The 20,917-nt window shown below is 37.9% G+C and overlaps 2 protein-coding genes across 5 annotated transcripts in view; both read left to right on the top strand.

Annotated features, from left to right (window-relative positions):
• The first annotated feature begins 72 nt into the window (after positions 1 to 72).
• On the top strand, positions 73 to 5,407 carry LOC105268853 (transketolase-like protein 2). Of its 2 annotated transcripts, none has more exons than XM_011308716.1 (4): positions 73 to 288; positions 3,230 to 3,375; positions 3,448 to 3,637; positions 3,700 to 5,407. In XM_011308716.1, exons 1-4 carry the CDS (start codon positions 182 to 184, stop codon positions 5,138 to 5,140), a joined length of 1,884 nt encoding a protein of 627 aa, XP_011307018.1. In that variant the 5' UTR covers positions 73 to 181; the 3' UTR covers positions 5,141 to 5,407. The 2 variants fall into 2 exon arrangements, with proteins under 2 accessions (XP_011307018.1, XP_011307019.1); XM_011308717.1 differs by lacking the exon at positions 73 to 288 and adding an exon at positions 2,460 to 2,641.
• Positions 5,408 to 5,996: 589 nt separating this feature from the next.
• LOC105268851 (uncharacterized) overlaps positions 5,997 to 20,917 on the top strand; it is a 36,184-nt gene continuing 21,263 nt past the window's right edge. For all 3 annotated transcript variants that reach the window (XR_892383.1, XR_892384.1, XM_011308711.1), the window contains exon 1: positions 5,997 to 7,108. The gene's annotated coding sequence lies outside the window, so the exon portion shown is untranslated. The remainder of the gene's footprint in view (positions 7,109 to 20,917) is intronic.

The raw sequence follows: 20,917 nt of genomic DNA, 5'->3' as shown, positions 1-20,917 counted from the left end.
TTTATGTAATGAGATTGAATTTCTGATTCGATTCGCTTCTTAGGTTTATCCTCTTTGGTGAATTTTGTTGCAACTTGTTGGCCCTCATTCTTCCGCCTGCCGGCTTCGTCTTCCATTGGAACGTTACCAACGGACAATTCCGCGCTTTTCACCGATTTAATAAATAATCAAACGGTTAAACATGGCTAGTTATCACAAACCCGAGGCTAAAACTATCCAGGAACTCAAGGATATCGCCAATAAACTCAGAATCCACTCTGTTCGATCCACTCAAGCTAGCAAGTCTGGGTAAGTGTCCCTGGCACAGTATTAACTGGATCACTAATTAATATCTATCATAAATCACATAAGTCGACGGTATTCATTCAGACTGTTAAAAAACGCTTAAAATTTCAGAAAAAATGCGTTGGATTCAATTTAAAATGAAAGAATTGACTTGAAGTAAGACTTCAGGTTTTTGGAAATTGACATTTTTTCCGGAAAAAATAGGATTGTTCTCGAATCTCCATGAATTTCCAAGAAATTTATATTTTTCCTGAATTTTCTTATCTTCCATTAATTTTTCAAGGATAATTAATTTATAATTCACGGTTTTCATTCATTTTCCCTCGAAATTCGTGAATTTTCAAAGGCATTCAGTTTTTTTAAATGCGGATGGATCTTGAAAAATATTGATTCTATGAGCATATTACAAGAGATTTTTTTTATTGAAAATCGGAGCAGCTGCCAAAAAAGTCTCTAATGATTTTCGCGTTAATTGATAGCTTTCGAGGTAAATTGATAATATCTGCCAATTCCAAAGTGTCTGCAGTTATCACTTCTCGTGGTCATAATCATTTGTACGGGATGACACGTGGTGGACGGAAACTGATAAAATGTCTTACGAAAGTTGTTTTTAAAAATTCGACGTTGATAATGATTTGAATCCCATAATTTCGGGTTCAGTCTGAATAAAAATAAAATCTTTTAACAGAATCCAAAAGTGGTGAAATGAAATATTTCGAATTCAAAGTTTTGATTTGTGTCGAAAACCATCAATTGGAGATGAAACCATTAAAACCCTTTGTTGCGTGCGATTATATTCCCGACAAAAAAGATCTCTTGATATTTTTCCGGAAATCCTTCTAATAGAATTCTGCGATGGCCTTCGCCGGTTGATTTCTGCTCCACGTGTTCTGGTTTTCTGAACTCTAAAATAGTTTTATTTTTATATTTCGAAACGTCACTGAATATTTGAATAAATAATTCTGCGCTGACGCTCGAGTTTCATATGAAGTCTAATTTTCTCAAGTTGCGGGAAATAAATTATCGCGATGACTTTTTTCGGAGAGAATATCTAGAACTTCATCTAGTGCCCATCACTCTCGAGATGAGCATAATGAATTAATTTATCATTCGTCATGTGCGATAACTTCAATTCACATTTGGGTTCCGACATTTTGTGGCTGAAAAAAAAATGAGATTTCAATTCTTGGGGGGGCATTGTTCGTTCACATCATGTACATATAGACATGTAATTATATTGCGTATACTCGACACTCAGTTCAAGGCAGCATGACGCTTGAATATGATTTATGCGTCGAATAATCAATGCAGAATTAGAGATGTAAGATATAGAAATTCATTTAATATCGTTAAACATTATGTAAAAGTTCAGCAAAACGAATTGAACATGAGTTGTTTCATGTCTTGTGCTGTCGTCACAGTAGTAGAGGAAATGGAAAATAAAATATGTGAACGTATACGCGATTCTAGAAGAATTTCCATTGGCTCCTCGGATCGCTCGATGTCTCACGATATTCCAAGAGCTGGGATATCCAATCGCTTTAGAGACAGTAAATCGTCATGATAAATTAAATTTCAATATTACCATAAAGTACAGAGATAATAATAAGAATAATAGAAGAGATATTTTCTGCGAATACCACTTCGATTGAGTCCCACAAAAGTAAAAAGATTTTGATAAAAATCTTCAAATCCAGCGCAGATAGCAAAAATTTTGTAATAACCTTTTTTGCAGCTCTCAATTATTTCTACAAAAAAGGTTCAACTGAAAATTTAGGTACCAGTTCTGAATTCTGAGTTATTGACAAAAAACTTATCGCTCGAAATCAATTCGAACAGTTTCGCCACTTTGGAGTGAAATAATTAAAATCTCTTGAAATGCACTGATTTTTTAAAAATTTCCTGATTGTCATGGTAATCCACAGTATTAGGGGTGTGAGTGATAGTGTGAGATTATCGTTGAAGATGTTATGTAATGCCCCAGTGCTGTATTCCACACCTGTAACTCCACCTGAAAATTCTGAAAATCCAGAGAATTGAAATTGAAACGATTCGTGGATTATTCAGGAATTTCTGGGGTTCAGGGTTCAAATTCAGGACATAATTCCCGCGTCTGGCAATTTTCCATGATCCGAGTGACCGACGCGAGGGGATTCGTTCGATATTTGTTGAGGCGGCAGTCAGTACCTATCGAACCTTCGTAGGATATAGTCGTTCGAGTCACTCCTTGTTTAAATAATTCAAATAATTATTAAAATCGAGTCATGGTGCGCGATACGGAGATCCAGAAGCTCAAGGATATGGCTAACACCCTCAGGATCCTGAGTGTCAAAGCCACCGAGGCTTCGAAGAGCGGGTGAAAATCACTCCAATTAGAAAATTATAATCATCCGGGTTATAGATTTCATCAACCCCAAGAGATTAAAAAAAAATTAGTTCTTCTGGAATTATTTCCGACAACAAATACCATTCGTGAGGAGTTGCAGAGGATTTTTTTATATTTTCAAGCGCGCCGAGCGCGAAATTTGCCTTCAAAATATTTTAATCAATAAGTATTTAATGTTGTTTTAATTATCTCTATTAATGCCGCGTTTTATTTGACCTTTTGATATTGATGGGAGATACAATCCCGGCTGTTATCAGCGCTTTTGCTGTCCTCGCATATTCGGAAATATATCGGGATTGTTTTTGAATCGATAGCGCATTTTATTTTTTATTTTACGGTTGAGAATAGAATGAGTTGAGAGTGGGGGGACTAATCAGGGAAAGTATTTGTCAAGGTGTTCATTAAGTTATCTCAGTAGTTTTGTCCTTGAAAAGTCATTCCCTTCGGTTTTCCTCTGTCGACCTCGAGCCGATCGATATTTCTGTTTCACTCGAATTTAATCCGCACGCAATATGAAAAGCGACGAAATTTCCAGCAATTTTTTAAATTTATTTACAGCCACCCAACGTCATGCTCTTCGATGGCAGATATCATGTCTGTCCTGTTCTTCAACGTGATGCGGTACAAAGTATCAGCCCCACGTGATGCGAACAACGACAGATTTGTTCTCAGTAAAGGACATGCTGCTCCGATCCTCTATGCTGGTAATTTGAATTGACAAAATTGTAATTACTTGGAGAATAACCCAGACGTAATGATGTTTATTATTTTCGCAGCCTGGGCTGAGGCAGGACTTTTGCCAGTTGCTGAGCTCCAGAATCTCAGGAAATTTGACAGCGACTTGGAGGGACATCCGACACCTAGGCTGAATTTCATTGATGTAGGGACGGGATCCCTGGGCCAGGGGCTGTCAGTTGCCGCTGGAATGGCATACGTAGGCAAGAATTTCGATAGAGCCAGCTACAGGTAATTAAGAAGATCAAAACAATTTAGATACGTCATATTTACTTTTGAAAAATTAATTACAGAGTATACTGCCTAATTGGTGACGGTGAGTCAGCAGAAGGTTCGATCTGGGAGGCACTGAGCTTCGCCTCCCACTACAAGCTAGACAATCTCTGTGCAATTTTCGACATCAATCGTCTTGGCCAGAGTGAACCAACAGCTCTGCAGCACAACCTGGAGGTGTACCGTAAACGTCTTGAGTCCTTCGGGTTCAACGCCCTTGTGGTGGATGGTCACGATGTCGAGGAGCTCGTGAAGGCCTTTTACGAGGCCCAAACGACGACTGGTCGTCCCACAGCGATCCTGGCTAAGACCTTCAAAGGCAAGTTCTTCCCCAACATCGAAGACCTGGAGAACTGGCATGGAAAGCCTCTAGGTGACAAAGCCGAGGAGACAATTAAATATTTGACATCTCTGATTAAGAACCATGGACCCCTGGGTCTCCATCCCCAAAAACCCCTTGTCGAAGACGCTCCAGTTGTCAGCATCAGCAACATCAAACTCCAGACACCACCGGCTTACAAATCCACGGATCAAGTAGCCACTCGTCTAGCCTATGGCACTGCCCTCGCCAAAATCGCCCAAAATAATTCCCGAGTGATTGCTCTGGACGGTGACACCAAGAACTCGACGTTTGCTGATAAAATTAAAGCAGTGGATCCAGCTCGTTTCGTCGAGTGCTTCATTGCTGAGCAGAATCTCGTGGGTGTGGCGACAGGGGCTGCCTGCAGGGACAGAACTGTTGCATTTGTATCAGCATTTGCTACTTTCTTTACTAGAGCATTTGATCAGATAAGAATGGGGGCTATATCTCAGGCAAATGTTAATTTTGTGGGCTCTCACTGTGGAGTGTCCATCGGAGAGGATGGGCCTTCCCAGATGGGTCTGGAGGACATCGCCATGTTCAGAACCATTCCTGGATCCACTGTGTTCTACCCTAGTGATGCTGTCAGCACGGAGAGGGCTGTCGAGCTCGCTGCCAACACCAAGGGCATCTGCTTCATCAGAACATCCAGACCTAATACTGCTATTTTGTATAAAAATGATGAGCCCTTCGTTGTGGGAAAGGCTAAGGTCGTTAAGTCCAGTCAGAACGATCAGGTTTTGCTCATTGGAGCTGGAGTAACACTTCATGAAGCCCTGAAGGCAGCTGAAGAGCTTGGAAAGGCTGGTGTCAGTGTCAGGGTGTTGGATCCTTTCACTGTTAAACCTCTCGATGCTGCGGCTGTTATTAGTAATGCCAAAGAGGCTGGGGGCAGGATTATTACGGTGGAGGATCATTATCCTGAGGGGGGACTCGGTGAGGCTGTGGCCTCTGCTGTTGCCATGGAGAGGGGCATAATCGTGAAGAAACTCGCGGTCCCTAAGGTACCCAGGTCTGGTCCGCCCAACGTTCTTCTTGATGCCTTTGGAATCAGCGCTAGAAACATTATCGCTGCTGTCCAGGAGATCGTCAAGCATTAGGTCGTCTCCTGAAGCGCAATTCCACATTCCAATTCAATTTTCTATTTTTTGAAAATGTAGTTCAGAAGATGAGGGGCTTGACGGCCTCGAGTTTTGGATGTGGACTCGTGTTTGATACACATTTACATATTACAGTTTATGTATGTTTATATACAGACTTTTGTAAACAAATTTACAGATTTTTCAGAGCATTGTTAACTGTTTGAAGTCTTGGGATTTGAACAACTGTATAAGAGGAAAATATATTTTTCACGGTTTCTGCGTAAATTACTATTGTTTGAATTTTAAATAAAACCGGGGGGTAATAAATAAATTTTTATTATCAATTTCAAGGGATCCACAGAGAATTCAATTTAAAAAAAAAATCGAAAAATTTCATGTCAAGATTTAAAAAAGATTTCATCAATTCAAATTTCCCATTCATAGAGACGAGAATTTGAAAACCCCGCGGATCGCCATTACACCTGACCACGAGCTCACATCACTTCCGGCGTGCAGTGAAAATGGTAGGAAAAATGGTCGACACCCAGCGGCAGAAAATTCAACTGGATTTTCCTCAAACACATTCACCCACGATTGTCCATGAGTTTGTTTATGTGCGTAGAGACACGTAACAGCCCGAAGTTTTTCATAGTAGCGAGTGTTGGTGCGCGTCGTCCGTGAACCGAGAATATTTCTCGGTGCCCCCCACCCCGATTCAAACCCACACATTAAAATAACCCCCGGGCACAGAGAGAAGACAAAGGTACATCGGCGAATGAAATAGAAGAAGAGGAGACATAAAAATAAGTGAGAGAGGACAAAACGGTGTGAATACGAATCGGAAAAGCAAAGTTGTGTTGGAAGGGGAGCCGATGTTACCCGAACCATTCGTGTGGCCCCGAAAAGATGGCCGCCACGAGAGCGTACGGTGGTAATGTTGACGTCGTTCACCAAATAACCGCGTCCAGTGTGTCAGCGTGATTGCAATTCCCTAATTTAACATTAAAAAATAACAACAAACAGTGATCGACAAGATCGTTAACATCCCCCCAAAGTGCCCCTCTGTGACCCCCCAAAGACGTGGGAATAGTTAATTTTTTTCGTCATTTTCTCTTTTATTTTCGACTGGATTCAGTGAGATTGTTGAGACGAGAGAAATAAAAAGCCTCCAGGAGAGAAAAAGAGGGATAGATTGTGAGGGAGAAAGAGAGAGTGATATTACGCGTGAGGGTGAGGAACTCACGACGAGGTGTGTGAGGTACGAGAATTTCCTGAGAATAATACGATTTTTTTTAAATTTCTTATTGTCACTGAAAGTCGTGTGGAAATTGTGATTTGTTCAGTGATTACACGGAAAATAAGAATTCGGTGAAGTGTTGGGGAGGGGAGGGAGGTGCATTTCGTGGGGGTAAAAATGGCTGATTATTGCAGCTCTGTTTATTGTTAATGGAAATTGGTGGTTTTTATTTTCTAGAGTCAGTGGGGCATCGTAGGGGGATTTTTTTTGGGGGAGAATGAAAAAATTTGTGATGCCTGAGGGCTCCTCTTGCCAGTGCTCCACGAAACTTCGTGTCAACGGACGGCCATATTAATCTGGAGCCCCGCCGTCATTGAAGTTTCGGCGGTGCAAAAGCTGGGGGAAAAAAGTGAAGAGGGTGAACATTTGGAAAATTAGGATACACCATAACAATTCCACACTCGGTTATAATTAGGCATTTGACCTTGGGTTTCAGTGGGCCTTGGAGGTGACTGATATTTCGATTATATTGCATTTTTAATTTTTTCATCCTGTGTCCGTCGGGTATATCTCGTGACGATGAGTCCAGTGCGTGTTTTCTCAGTTAAAAATCATGGAACTAATGTTGAGAACACGAGTTAAGTGCGAGGATTGATTTATCGTGAAATTTTGTGGAGGTGCTCTGGGAGATGGGGATCCTGTGGATGGAACAAACTGTTAAAGTCTTCGGATTTATTCTGATGTAACGTGTGAGTATTACTCGTATATCCCGATATTTTTTTTTCATTTGGCCTTTTTTTTGGGTTCGTGTTGGCTTTTTCTACCCCTGGGTGGTATAACCCCTCTCTACACCCTTCAGCATGACAGACAAACAGCCGGGGCTGACTTCTCCCAAATGCTTCTTCTCTATCATCCATATTTCCTCCTTGCAACTGTCACAAGTTCCTCGTTTATCCTAGATGTATTTCTTTCATCTTAATTCTCATGTGGTGTTTCATTATCGTGTCATTAATCTCTGTAGGTTATCTCTGAGTTTTAATTCCCCTTTTTGGAGATTTACTTCGGTTATTCCGGAATTGCCGTGTTGTTTGGCTTTCTCGGGGGCTTTTTCTGGTTTATTTCGATTTATTTTCGTTTGAAATACAATGCGGATTATCAGGAGATCTCGGGTTATCTTCAGTGGAAATAATGAACGGTAAATGGCGTGAATGCGTGGGGAGGAAAAAGATTTCAGGATTTTTCTTTTAGTTGTTTTTGAAATGTTTGGGAAGTTGTGGAGACTCGAGTTTTTCCGTTTTATCGATTTTCTCAGGAATTGTTTATTCACTGTTGTGAGTGTTTAGGTTGCTTTCAGCTGTTTTTCCAATTGCTCGATTTTTTACACGTAAAAATGGGCAGAATTTGTTTTCACTTGAAATTATCGTTCTGGGTTATCTTCCATATTTTCTCATTTCTTCTGGTTGTGTTTTATTTTTCTGTTTTCCTGATTTTTCTATTATTTTCTTTTATTTCTTGACGTCGCATTTGCAATTTGTCGGGTGAATCATTATCACGCGGCCGTAATGACGAGCCATAACGGCTTATGTAAGGCCATATAATCTTTTTACAGCGAGAATACCTGTTAGCTGATATAACTGACTTTTAGGGCCTAGACGAAAGTTGAGTTTTATGATTTCTCGTGGAAAGCAACTTGACACGTTATGAGCTGGCCACGATGTGGGTTCCAGTGATTTTTATTTAAAAAATAAGTAAATAGGGGGAAATGGCTGAGTGGATGCAATGAGATACTGACAAATATGATTGATCGAGAATGTATGACTGTACGCTTTCAGAACATCTTGTGAATGGGATTTTCTCGGATTTCATACGATGGCTCCATCAGGATTTTTGAATATTCATCCCTCACGATTCTTCAATACATTATCTGTTTTATTTATTTCCGTTTGCTTGAGAAATCTATTGAATTAAATTATTCACCAGAAATCAATGAGAAATGATAAAGTCTCAGTTAAAATTTAATGAACTCCTGAGTGAATTGCCCAATCGTCGAACAATGGAACCAATAATTAATTCTGAAATTCTCGCTTATTCGTTTTGTTATACATTTTTTCAAGAACAAAAATACAATGGAAATTTAACAAATTAATTGGCTTTTTGTGGTTGACAGATTAATTCTCCCATTTTTATTTCTCTTTTTGATCATTTGACATTCAGTTATTCATCCAATTAATGTGATAATTAAAATGCACTATTGACTATTGCCCAATTTTATTCTTGCGAAAAAAATTCGATCCCTCCACTTTCTCTTGATTCTTTCATTATTTTAAACCGTAATTGAATTCTCATTGAGGTCAATGGGAGGCCAATTTTTTTCAACATTTTCCGGGGAAAAAATATTTCATTACAACCGAGTCGTTAGTTACTGAAAAGTAATCTCCATTTTTTTTTACTCTTTAATTTCTTATCGGGCGAGCTGATATTTTGAGTTGAAAGGAGTCGTTGAAGAGGCCAGAGACGAGCATGGATTACCCAGAATCCAATCAGGAGGATTACATCAATCTTTTTTATATTTAAAATTTAATCCCAAAGAAGATGCTCCTCGTTATCTCCTCGATTGATTTCAGAATTCATTGTATCTTAATGAATATCAATTACAATCTCATATTACAATTCCTCACACTTTATAATGAATGATAATTGTAAAATACTTACAGCGCCACTTTGGGGGATTATTTTTTTTCGCTTTACCTCGAATAATTAAACCAATTGACAATGATGTCATTTTTTTTTCTTAACAGTTTCTTGAAAATCGTTAAAGTCCAACAAAACTAACTGCAAAAGTCACTCTACTGCACTCTTCTCGAATTAAATCGTAACGCAGTCCATTAAGTTTTATTGAATGATTGAATATCGTCGCTGAATGTCTCGTATTGAATGTATTTTTTATACCTATTTTTATGGAATCAGAGAACCTCTCAGCTTCTTTCCCATATCGATTTTTAATCTCGATTATAACCGTCAAGATATCATGCAATTTTATGAAATTCTCGGTGTCAGGCTGTAATGAAATGGTGGAACAGGGAGATCAAATATGACAGTTCTGACAATTACCAGTTTATTTGGACAGTGGTAATTCAATTATGGGTCTTAAGCTTCACCTGCGATGAAAATGGATACAAATACCTGAAATAAATGCGGCCTGATGAATTTTATTTTTACTGTTCCTTCGGAAAATATAAAAACACTCTATGATCTTCGCTTGGGTGATTTTTTCCCTCCATTTCTAGACATTCAATTAAATCATTCTCCCGGGAACTCATAACTTCAATTTTCCTTTTCAAGTGGTGGATTGAAACGTCTCGGCGTTCTTATCATCCGGAATTGTTGGAAATTTGATCTTCCTTCTTTCGCATTGTCCACATTTTTCATTAGATCCGGTGCATTTCTGTTTATTTTTCATCCGTATAAATTTCCAACTTCAACACCTCTTCCACCAGTGAGCCGAGAAATAAACGGAATGAACAAAATTTCATGGGGAAAGGGAAAAAAAAATAAGAATAGATGAATAATAAGTCGACGATAAGTCACCGATGCGAACAGAACAGGAATCGAAGATGAGTCGTGGCTGGAATAGTAAAATCTAAGGAATCGAAGGGTGGAGGATGAATATAACTTTCCTCTCCTGTCCTTTTCTCCTTTTGTTCTCCACCTTCTCTCATCGAACTCGAGATGAATGCACTGCATTGTCAGGAAAATAAAATAATGAGCACCATTCACTGGCTAAAACTTGTCTTGATACTCAAGAAAAAAAACGAGAATGTGGAGGGGAAAAAAGTCATCACATTCCCTCGGTAATTGTTTTCTCAACTCAGCAGTTTATCTTTCGTGAGACATAAAATTAAATGCTTCCAGTACTTTTATTTCAGTTGAGGTACATCCGAAGGGAAACAAAATCTCCAGTTTACGGAGCATTAGCGATATCCAAGTAATCTGACAAATTTTTATCCACTTGAATTTAATTGGTGCTCTCTCATTCACTGTACGCCAGTTTTTATAATAGATGGTAATATATGATTGGGAAGTTCTCTCTCCTCATTTCTATGAATATTACATTAATCTCGAGTAATCTTACTCATTCTTAACTAACTATTGATTATCGGTTATGAAAAAGGAATGGATGACACGAGTTTACTGAAGTAAGTCGTTTCCGGAATTCAGTTTCTCAGGCTTTAAGGGAGAATAAGGCATTATTGTAAAAAATAGATGGAAGAGAAAATAGAGCGAACTGAAGAGGATTGACATTTCCAATCTCCCAAGAGTCCTCCACCCTCTCCCAGCACCCCTTTTTTTTTCCAGGGGTTCTGATCTCCGAGTGACTTTTTCGTGTGTCATTCCGGTGTTTCAATCTACGCACTGCATATGTCTCTCGGACGAAACAATAAAAATACAAAAAATAAACCCTCAACTGACGCCATGTGTTTCCAACTGGACACTGGCCCTTTACCCTCTGGAAAGGGGCGAGTCAATCGTCATGGACGACTCAGAGTTCAGACAAATCGGGGGCTCTTAAAAAGGGTGGTGTCACGGTGGGGGAGGGCGGGGTTGTTTTATACCCCCTTTTTTTTTTATTCTGGTAGGAAAAACTGGCGACAAGAAGGTCCAGGGGAAGATCGAGGGATCTTGATTTACTGTTACACCATTTACTTTTACTCTCAATCTTCACTTGATGTTAAATAGAAAGGAATTGAAAAGGGAAATGTCAGTGGGATGCGGCTATTAATTTCGAATTAACAATCTCGAGATTTTTTTCTTATACCCTGAATTGCCTTTAATTACCCATTAATCATTGCCAATCTCAAATTTACTCGCAATCAACAAATGGTAATTGTTTTTTAGTAATTATTCGGGAATAAACAGTGCAGATAGTTTATATAGAGTTATTACTGCAGTTGTAGAAAATTCTAAGGGATATCACAGGCAGTGGTTCTCCGCAATTATCCGGAGGGATTTCATAAAGAGACTTTTTTTTTTTAGGGAATTAAATTTTAGACAGGAGAGAACCTTTGATGTTTTTTTTTTCAAAGCCACTCGTTTGCGAGATATTTGCTGGGTACACTGTGAGGCAGTTTAAAAGTTATCTCCCTTCGCCATTCGCCTGCCAAGTCAATAAAAAAAATATCGATCAATCTTGTCTATTTTTTTTCTGATTCTCTATTTCTCTCTACCATTGCTCGTAATTATCAATCAATCCAAATCAATAAAAGGGGCTACCAGAAGTTGTCGGGACTGTTAAATAATTCCTCTTGAAATTACAACTAACGAAAAATTTCCGTTTTTATAAACACGAAATTAACACGACATTTGTTGCGATTTTTTAAACGACATATCGGGTAATTTGTTTGGATATTAAACAGAAATATAGAACCGTGGAAATGAGGCAATTATTTCCCGGAATTCTCGGTGCATTGAGAAAATGTTTAATTAAAGGTGTTATCAAATGTGATTACGGAGACTCGACGTAATATGATGAATATTACGTTCTATGGCTGTAATAAATATTTCCCGAAACTTCATAAGCTCAAAAAAGAAAAATCTCTCGTCACTTTGGACGGGAAGTCCTTTTCCAGCAATTTCCACACCCGATAAAACTCATATGTCCTATCCACCTCATTATCTCCACTCTCCAACCCTCAAATTGCACTTTCAACCTCTCAATCTGAAAAACTTCCCCATCAGAAAATCCCCTCCGCCTCCCCAGCGTCATCCTAATCCCCCATTTTCCCTCAATTTTTCATTTTTATTTTGTCAAAACCCTGAGCATTCCCAGCGCTTTACCATTCCCATCCAGCATCAAAAGGAAGCCCCAGCATCTAGGGGTTTTCGGATTTTGCCAACGTCAGCCAACGAAATACCGCAGAGAAAAGTCCCCCTTCGTACGTGTCTCTCCCTCTGTGGTTACCCTTTATTTCCATTTATTTCCCTTTATTTTCACAGAGAACAACATTGTCTCCCACATCGTTGTGGAGTCTGGTGAAAATCTACCACTGAAATTAAGGGAGTCTTCAAAAGTTATTAAAACTATTTTCAATTGCAAATTCCAGAGAACTCAACAATTGAAAATTCATTATTCTTATCGAAAACTAGCAGAGTCTCCCATTAACATCAAATCATTTCCAAGTTGATAATAATTATTATTCTCCTCAGAATATCAGTGAAATCTTCGGAAAATTCCTTCATTTTCAAAAATTTGATTGAATGAAAATATAAAAAACGAGATAAACGACATTTTTTTAATAATATAATAAATTCTGTATATATTGAATTTATTAATATTATTATCACATGATAAAAAAATGACAAACTTTTTCTCGGTGTAGTGACTTCGAAATGTCCATGGGGTAATATCGGAGCCCATTTCCCTCACCGGAAACGTCGTGCGTAGGTATTGGATTGTAGCGGGTCCTGGGCTTATTATAATCCTAGGAACGACGATACGACCTTAAAGGGGATCACACCACGTGTGTTTTTCTGTCCACTCAGTATTTACCTCTCACTCTGTTGTCTCTCTATCTCATTTTACCACCCCACATCGGAGCCCTGGGACAGAAACGGCTGCGGTGGATGGAACCCCATCAAATTCCATACCCCAGTCCCTTTTGATACACATTTTCATTATTTTCAGACTCTGTGCTCCACTAAAAATTCAGGCAAATGTATATTTTTTTTTTATTTCAAGTTGTTGGGGGTGGGATAGGGTGAATTGATAAAAATCAGATGAATGAAAAATTGTTTTGGGAAGTTGCCTTCAATTCTTTGAAAACGGAATTACGATTGGACTCTTGTTGGTGATAATATATGGTCGTCGCTTTTGTCGGGATTCGAGACCACGTCGTTCGGGACTGAGAAATTTACGAGAATCGATATAAATGTTTGTTTGTCTCGCTCTGTTGTATTGGACTGTGGGGTTATATATTCCAGGATCTAATACGCCTACCGTTTTCAGCTTGAAGCATCAGCTTCCCCTTGTTCTATACCCTAGCACCAGGACACCATCAGCACTAGCATTCTGGAGCTGATTCCCATCGGATAGTATTCCAACGGCAATAACACTGGCAACTTTGTTAGGAATTGTTGTCCATTCGTTATTTGTTTGTTTCATTTGGAAATAAATATTTATGTCGAGGAAATTCACGGATTTGAAAACATTATTTGGATTAATTTGGAGTTTAGTCGTTTTCAGGTTTATTACTTTTTAATTGAATAATCGATTGGATGTACTTCGATGTATCGGTATCAAAGCGGATCGAAAATTGAAGAAATAATTGAATTTTGATACTTGTGGTTATAAAATTTTGATGGAACTGTTAAATATTATTATAAATTGTTTAATTTTTCGTGTCAATATTCTGTGGGATCAGTAAGATATTGATGCACTCTTCGGGGACTGGAGACTGAAATTGTAGGGAGGATCTTCCCGAAGAAGATTAGGGACAATAAAAAAAAAATTCTCATAAAAAAATCTCTCAGGTTCTGAGTTGTCCCGGAAATCTCGGCAATAAAAAATTTTTCTTCTGTGTACCTCTCAAACTACTGGAGTGAAACGACTTGTCTTTTCGTAATTCAGGTTTTGACGCTCCCTTTTTTTGCCACCCAGAACCACAAAAAATCTTCAACCTCATCAAGTTCTGAAGCACGAGGAGACGATTTTTAGAAGGAAAAACGGGATTTTCTTTCAGAGATTTCATTTTCTCTGACAGTCCTTTTTCCTGCTGCATCATTTCAGTTCTTGATGAAATCGTACCTTGGGGCAACCTTGAGCCACGGCTGGGCCAAGGTTTCTTTTGGAGTTAAAGGGGATAGGAGATTTGATTATTTTTATTTATTTATCTATTCATCTGATATCGATTTTTTTCTAAATGCAAAAGAGAAATTGGCATTTTTCGTAGGCGAGTGTTGCATACTCTGGACATATTCTTCTTCGTCATTTTTCTTTTTTTTTTTTCAATTTTCAAAGGAGGGGGTGTGTATACCTTTCATTTTATGCTGCACACGTAGCACTTGGGGCTGAAAAAAAAATAAAGGTTTTTCATCGCTCGCAGGGAAACATAAACCGATCGGAATTTCATTATCTGCAGTTTTTTAGACGGCGTTTTTTCAACGTGGTATCTAAAATCGTCGGTGAATTTTTTGACGGTGGGGAGCCGCTGATTCAATTGATCAGGGGATTCGGAATTTAGACCGGAATTTGTTGAGTGGGTGCAGTAATTTATTGTTCTTCGCTCGGAGATTTTAAATAATATTGGGATTACTGGAAAATGGATGAAAATTGACACTTGAAAAGAATTTGATCAAGTTTAAACGTTTCATTGTATATTTTTATGATTTTCCCATTTTTTTTTCTTTTCTCGTTGGGGAAAATCTGGGAAAATTTATGAAATTATTCATAAAATAATGCGGTTATGAAATTAGAACAGTTGCGTAATGTCTGTTGTATTTTTATCTCCACGTTTCGTGGAAAATTATTTAAAATTATTCAAACGAAAAGTTTGTCATTTTTCATCCCCTCAGTGAAATTCCCAACAATTTTATCGAGCCATTCACTTCCATATCTCAAACCCAACCATCACGTTAAACTTGTTTGTCGAAAATACGTTTTTAGATGGTCCATAGTTGTTTCTTCCTAGCGGCCAGTGAGATACAAAAGTTTTGTTGCCTCTCCAGGGTGCACCAGAGGGTGGGAAAAAAAAAAGGGAAGCAGCGAATATAGAGGGAAGAAATTCTGTGATACACTCGGGTAAATGGAGCGAGAGACGGAGAAAGGAAAGTTGAGCTCGGAACGGTGGAAAGAAAGTGGAGGGAAAGATGGAAAAGGGGATGGGTTTTGACGGGGAGAGGGTGGCAAATGGGAAATTCCCTTCCACCAGGAGTCGGAGGCTGAGGCAGGGATGTCGAGCGTTTCATGCATTCAAAATTGCAACGGAAAATGTCAAACGACATGCCAACTGTCATTTTATATTTTATTGAATTTCAGTGGTTTTTTTTTATCCGGCGATTCGATGTTTTGCGTTTTTTTTTTTCACCTCGCGGATGCATTATGCACGGGGATTATTCATGTGGCGTTTATTTACGTACGGTGTAAGAAAGTTATTTTACACACTCAGCGTAATTGCACTTTATATTTTATTACTATGCAAAAATTATTTCAACATCAATAAATTATTTCTGCCATTCAATCCCGTGATATTTCTGTTTCATTGGAAATTCAATGAATTTGTTAATTCAATTCTGTGGAGAATATTCGGAATAAAAGTTGTAATGTTAATTGCCATTCAACAATTGTTCTTGTAATTTTCAACGGTTCGTTCTGATTGAGTACCATAACGCGGCAATTTCACTTATTCCGGTGTAATTAATTTTTTTTAATATCTGGGGAATGAGTTTCCCAGGAAGGGGATTCCCTTCCGGCGCTCGGCAAATTTGCTACTTAAAACACTACAAAATAAAAATCCCTCGTGAATTTATCACCGAGATTTGTATTCGTTTCTGTTTCATTATGAAATTTCTTTCATTTGATTTGAGTGGTTTTTTAATGAATCAGTAAAAAAAAAATGAAAGAATTCATTATAATTTCTTTTAATTAAATTTCTCCTGCAAATAAAATGGAGCGATGGGGTCACATCGGGAGAAAAAATTGAGGAAATCATGAGGAAATTACAGAATCATTTTGTTCTCGAATTATTGATTGTTTCATTGATTGATTAATAATTGTTGAGGGGTTTTATTGAAAATAATCAACAAACTGAGGGGTGGAATCCGTATAAAATTCGTTGTCAGAAAAAGGAAACTAATAGTTCTGAAAGTTGGAGGGATCTTGAGAACAAACGGGTGAGAACTCGTACGTTACCGGTGCAAAGAGGTAATGCTTGCCAAGTGTCTCAGGAAGCTCGTTAACATCCATACGATCGCGTAATCTCAGAAGGGTACTGAGGGATACTTGAAGCAGTTTCAGGGTTAATCGTGCACCTCCCTACCAAAATGTACACAGTGTGACGCTAACATGAAACTTCCCCGAGAGGCACAACGAGCCCAATAAGTTTTCAACATCAAAAGTCCCTCGACAAAGTTGCCAACTTTTCACTAGTGCTTTAACAAACCATTTGGCATCCTCGAGGATACTCCATTCTCCGGCAAAAACTTATTTTCCAAATTATTCCTAACAGATAATCCAGTTGTACCGCATGTTGGCAAAATTATCTCTACTTTTGCGAGAAATTCTCGTTTCTTTTTTTTTTCTTTTCTTCTTTTTGTTTGTTTGGAACTTTGGATCACACTTTATTCCACAAAAATGTGAGTTTGTCTGTCAATGGGCGGGGGTGGATGTGACCCTCGCGTGCAACACGCGACACAAACTAGTGAAAGTTAGTGAACGTTTCCACCCCTATTTTAGGGGTTGCTATCTTGCATCGTACCATGCGTACAATCCCTGGGACGCGTATTAGTTTTCTGCACGCAGTTTTTTTTTTTTTTTCTCTGAAAGGGGAATCGGGTCATTCGTTCACCTAGAAATTGCCAGACATTTTTTCGCCCATTTGCTTCCGCACGGAAATATTTACGTCTCCAAATTTCCGCCCTACCTCCACCCCCTTTTTTCTAAAATAGCATTTCTCACAATTTTTTATTATAATTACAATAATTTATTATTAATTATGTTAAAAAAGTTGAAGTTTTATCGCATCCAGGCGTAAAAATTATTGTCGGGGGATCGATAATCATATTCAACTTTTTTTTTGTTGTCTTGACAACGTCAGGATTCTGATGGATGTAATAAAAATGATAAAACTTTCTCAAACTTATTTTTATCGTTCGTTAAAAATATTATTCTCTATAATTCTTACGTGACACAAAGATTAAAAGGTGTTGGCGCAGCAGGTGAAGTTCTTCCTTGGCTTCCAGTACTTTTTTTTTTCCTACTGCCTCTACTTGGCTCTAGAGCAATTATGGGATTAAGTGGCCTCGTGCCCCCGTCGAAACACGTACTCAGTACACCCTGGCTCATACCAACTTTTTTCCTCCCTTTTTATATTTTTTTTTTCATCATCCCCCGTGTGCGCCATGAGGTGGAAGTTAGAAGGGCGGATATCCGAGGTCTTGGCTCTTTATAAGGGTCAAATGGCAAAGGGCGGATTTAAATGCGTCCCCGATGCCTGCATTTATTATTAATTTATGGACTCGTAAGTCTTTTTTGTGACAAATATTTCTTTATTTATTTTAATCAATCGCTGGTATCTCCATATTGAAAAAAATCTTGGATTTTTTTAATCAGAAAGTTCTGTTCTTTATTATTTTTAACGAATTGGAATTTTTCTCTTTTTTTTTAAGCTGAGGGTTGAAGATTTTATTTGATTTATTTAAATTTACTTGTCAAGTCGCGCATTTAATTCAATTGAATCCCGAATTGAGGACTGAGGACTTGGAGCGATTGCAGTCGGGATTTAATCGATTGTCGATTTTAATTGTGGTATCGATCTGATAATTCAAATTTTATTGGTCCTGGAGGTGAATTGCGAAAAATGAAATAAAAAAATTTGAAAATTTCTTTCATGTTGACACATCGAGATTTGTTTACTATCGATACGCGATTTTATTCGATTTTATTTTATTCAGTTTCCACCGGATGCGTCAGGAAACAACCATTTGAATTTGGAATTTTTTTTTTTATCGTTTTAGTTTTTTTTTCGGTGAATGCACCGGTTGAATGCTGTGGGTCATCACAGCTGTGCGTTCGGAAAATGGAAGAGTTCATATGCGCGTGTAGAATGGTAATTGGCAATTACCGAGTGTTACCAAAATTACGGCAATTTTCCCGGTGACGTTTACGGGTTTTTTTTTTTTCACGCTTTGAAGGGGACAGACGGTTTTTCAGTTCAAATACTCTTTTATTTTTTTTCGGACAATTTTTTGTTGCACTTTATTCAAGTCAATCAGCTTTTTTACAATCAGCATTCAAAAAACAACAATTCCAACACGACAATTTTTCCTGAATCCCATATTTCCCGAAATTTTCCCGAAAATTTAGTTTTCCTCGACTTTTCCATAGACTTCAGAAATAAGAATAAAATGAAAATAGAAAAATTATTTGCGTTCTAAATAATCAAATTCTCATTTTTTTAATATCAACTTTTATTTTAAACTGATTAATTAATAAATAAAAAATCAATGATGATGAAAAAAAAAAAATTCAATTTCCTTGAATTTCAAGATAAATGATAAATTTTCATTTGTTTTCTAACTAATTAATTCCGGAGAGAATCCGAGCGTAAAATAATTAGTGAACGCCTACATATGTTCAGTCGCTGAGATAAAAATTAATCAAGTGCTCCCCGTGCATATAATAACCCCAGTATATTTGTTCAATTATAACTTGAATGTTTAAAAATGAATGGATAAAGCTGTAGTCAGCTGACATTGTTAATGGAAGGTGGTAAGGAGTGGAGTTCTTGTAAACACGAATAGAACGCGAAGAAGTTTATCCCCGTGATGCGCTTCGAGGCTCGATGTTATTCACGAATAGAGGGAAATAGTCGGGGGTTGAAATTGTTGGTATACAAGGGGTGGCTTGTGTGTACATTGTACGAGCAAGCATTTGGGGATCTACGGGGCGTGCCCTCTCCCATCCCCATTTCAACCCTCCAACCCGGGGGTTGGTTATGTGTCCATGAAACGCGCGCATTGCCTGCGTTACTGTGTAATGAGCGTTGTTTGGCATTTTGGGGGATTGGAAAAAAAAATATATTCAAATTCAATCATCCGGTGGTAATGGCTCCAAACCACGGGAAATCTTTGAAATTCTCGGTATTTCCATCGATGCAAATTGCATTCGCCATTCGCCCACCGAAAGCCAATGCTCGACCGAAAACTCAAATCAATCTATTGTATTCTATTCTCGCAATTACTCATTTATTTTAATTAATCGTGTAATGTGATGACAGAATTACGCAATTGGAGGAAAAATATTGAACATTGTTGATCAATTTTCTTTTGAATCAAGATTCAATGGGAGTCAATGGAAATTTAAAAATTTCTCGTCATTTTTTTCTGGAATACTCAAGTTACTTAAGTCCAAACAAATTAATTTTATTACATTAATTTTATCCGAGTGATTCATTCTGGAATTCCGCCCTCCCCAAACCGTCGATTCATTAAATAATCGAGTCATTCTATCGCACGAATTCCCCATTAGTAAGTTATCCACCAGCTGAAATAAGTAAAAATAAAATAAAACATAGTATTCAACCAAAGCCCCCGGTCTGTTCATGAATTCATTTGAATTAAACATGAAAAATTTCCTTTCAGAATGGAAATGTTAACTTCAACAATTGAAATTGTGTCTCTCTCTTTCTCACCCCGGTTAAAATACACAAAAAAAAATAATAATAAATGTTACAAGAATTCTCTCAGATATGACGGCTTCAAAGGGGGAAGTGAATTGCAATTATTTTCCCAGAAAGTTGAAACGAAATGAAACCCTCGCATTTTCACCCCCTGTTTTCCAGTACTTGCGTCGAAAGTTTTTCCTTAAAGTTTTCACTGCCTTTTTTACTCACCCCTCGACGGAGACGACTCCATGGGGTGAATTTTCCTTTTCTTCTCGCACTTCGTATATATACAGGGTATGTTTATACCCTATATACCTTTCTATCCTGTGTTCTAGATCAAAAACCGTAAACTCGAGTTTTCTTCGGTATCTCCATACGTTGCGTTTAACACGCCTCGGAGGATTTTCACTGTTTGTATGCATACGATATTTTTTTTATTCGCGAGGAGAATAATAAAATGGAAGATTTCGAATTGACGGAGTTTAGAGTCTGAATATTTTTCACCATTTACATATTCATTTTATATCTCGCCATAATAAATATTCGAGACCTCTTGTAAATTCAATTTCCATCATTTTAATCGAAAATTGTTATAAACATTCTCACGAATAATTATAAATTGTCTCGAGGGATTATGCGCATCCTCTAAAATCACCAGAACTACCCCTACAATTTTTCCCAATTGTTTTCAATTTAATCTGTTATTCAAATAAATAAATAAAAATCTATTTCGATTTACCGAGTTTTTCTCATGCGATAATTTAATGCATTCGGTCTGAACGCGAGTTTTCAACGATAAAAGGTGTGCATATGTTCACCCGAACTCGGGACTAATTACCCCGGCCCTTCCCCCCTCTTTTTTCAGCTCTAGCCCCCGGAAGTAAATGGGGGAGGTCAAAAGATACATACCCACCCCTCGACACACACGTACTCACACATTAAATGTGAATACAACGAATTTAAATCAACGGGGAAATTTCATACCCTCGTACACCCACGAATTCAATGTAGTTAGCGCACCCCGAACACATGACCACGAATTAATGAACGTATTCTTTTAATAATTAATTCACAGTTTTTTTTTTTTCTATTTTTCTGTCGGTATCGATAACGCTTCAACGGCAATTATCCGAGGTATATTTCGTTGGCACTGAGTTTTTTAAAGTGGTGACATTTAGGGGT

This window comes from Fopius arisanus, unplaced genomic scaffold, assembly GCF_000806365.1.
Source record: "Fopius arisanus strain USDA-PBARC FA_bdor unplaced genomic scaffold, ASM80636v1 scaffold00062, whole genome shotgun sequence".
NCBI lineage: Eukaryota > Metazoa > Arthropoda > Insecta > Hymenoptera > Braconidae > Fopius > Fopius arisanus.
This window is presented reverse-complemented; position numbering and strand designations above follow the sequence as displayed.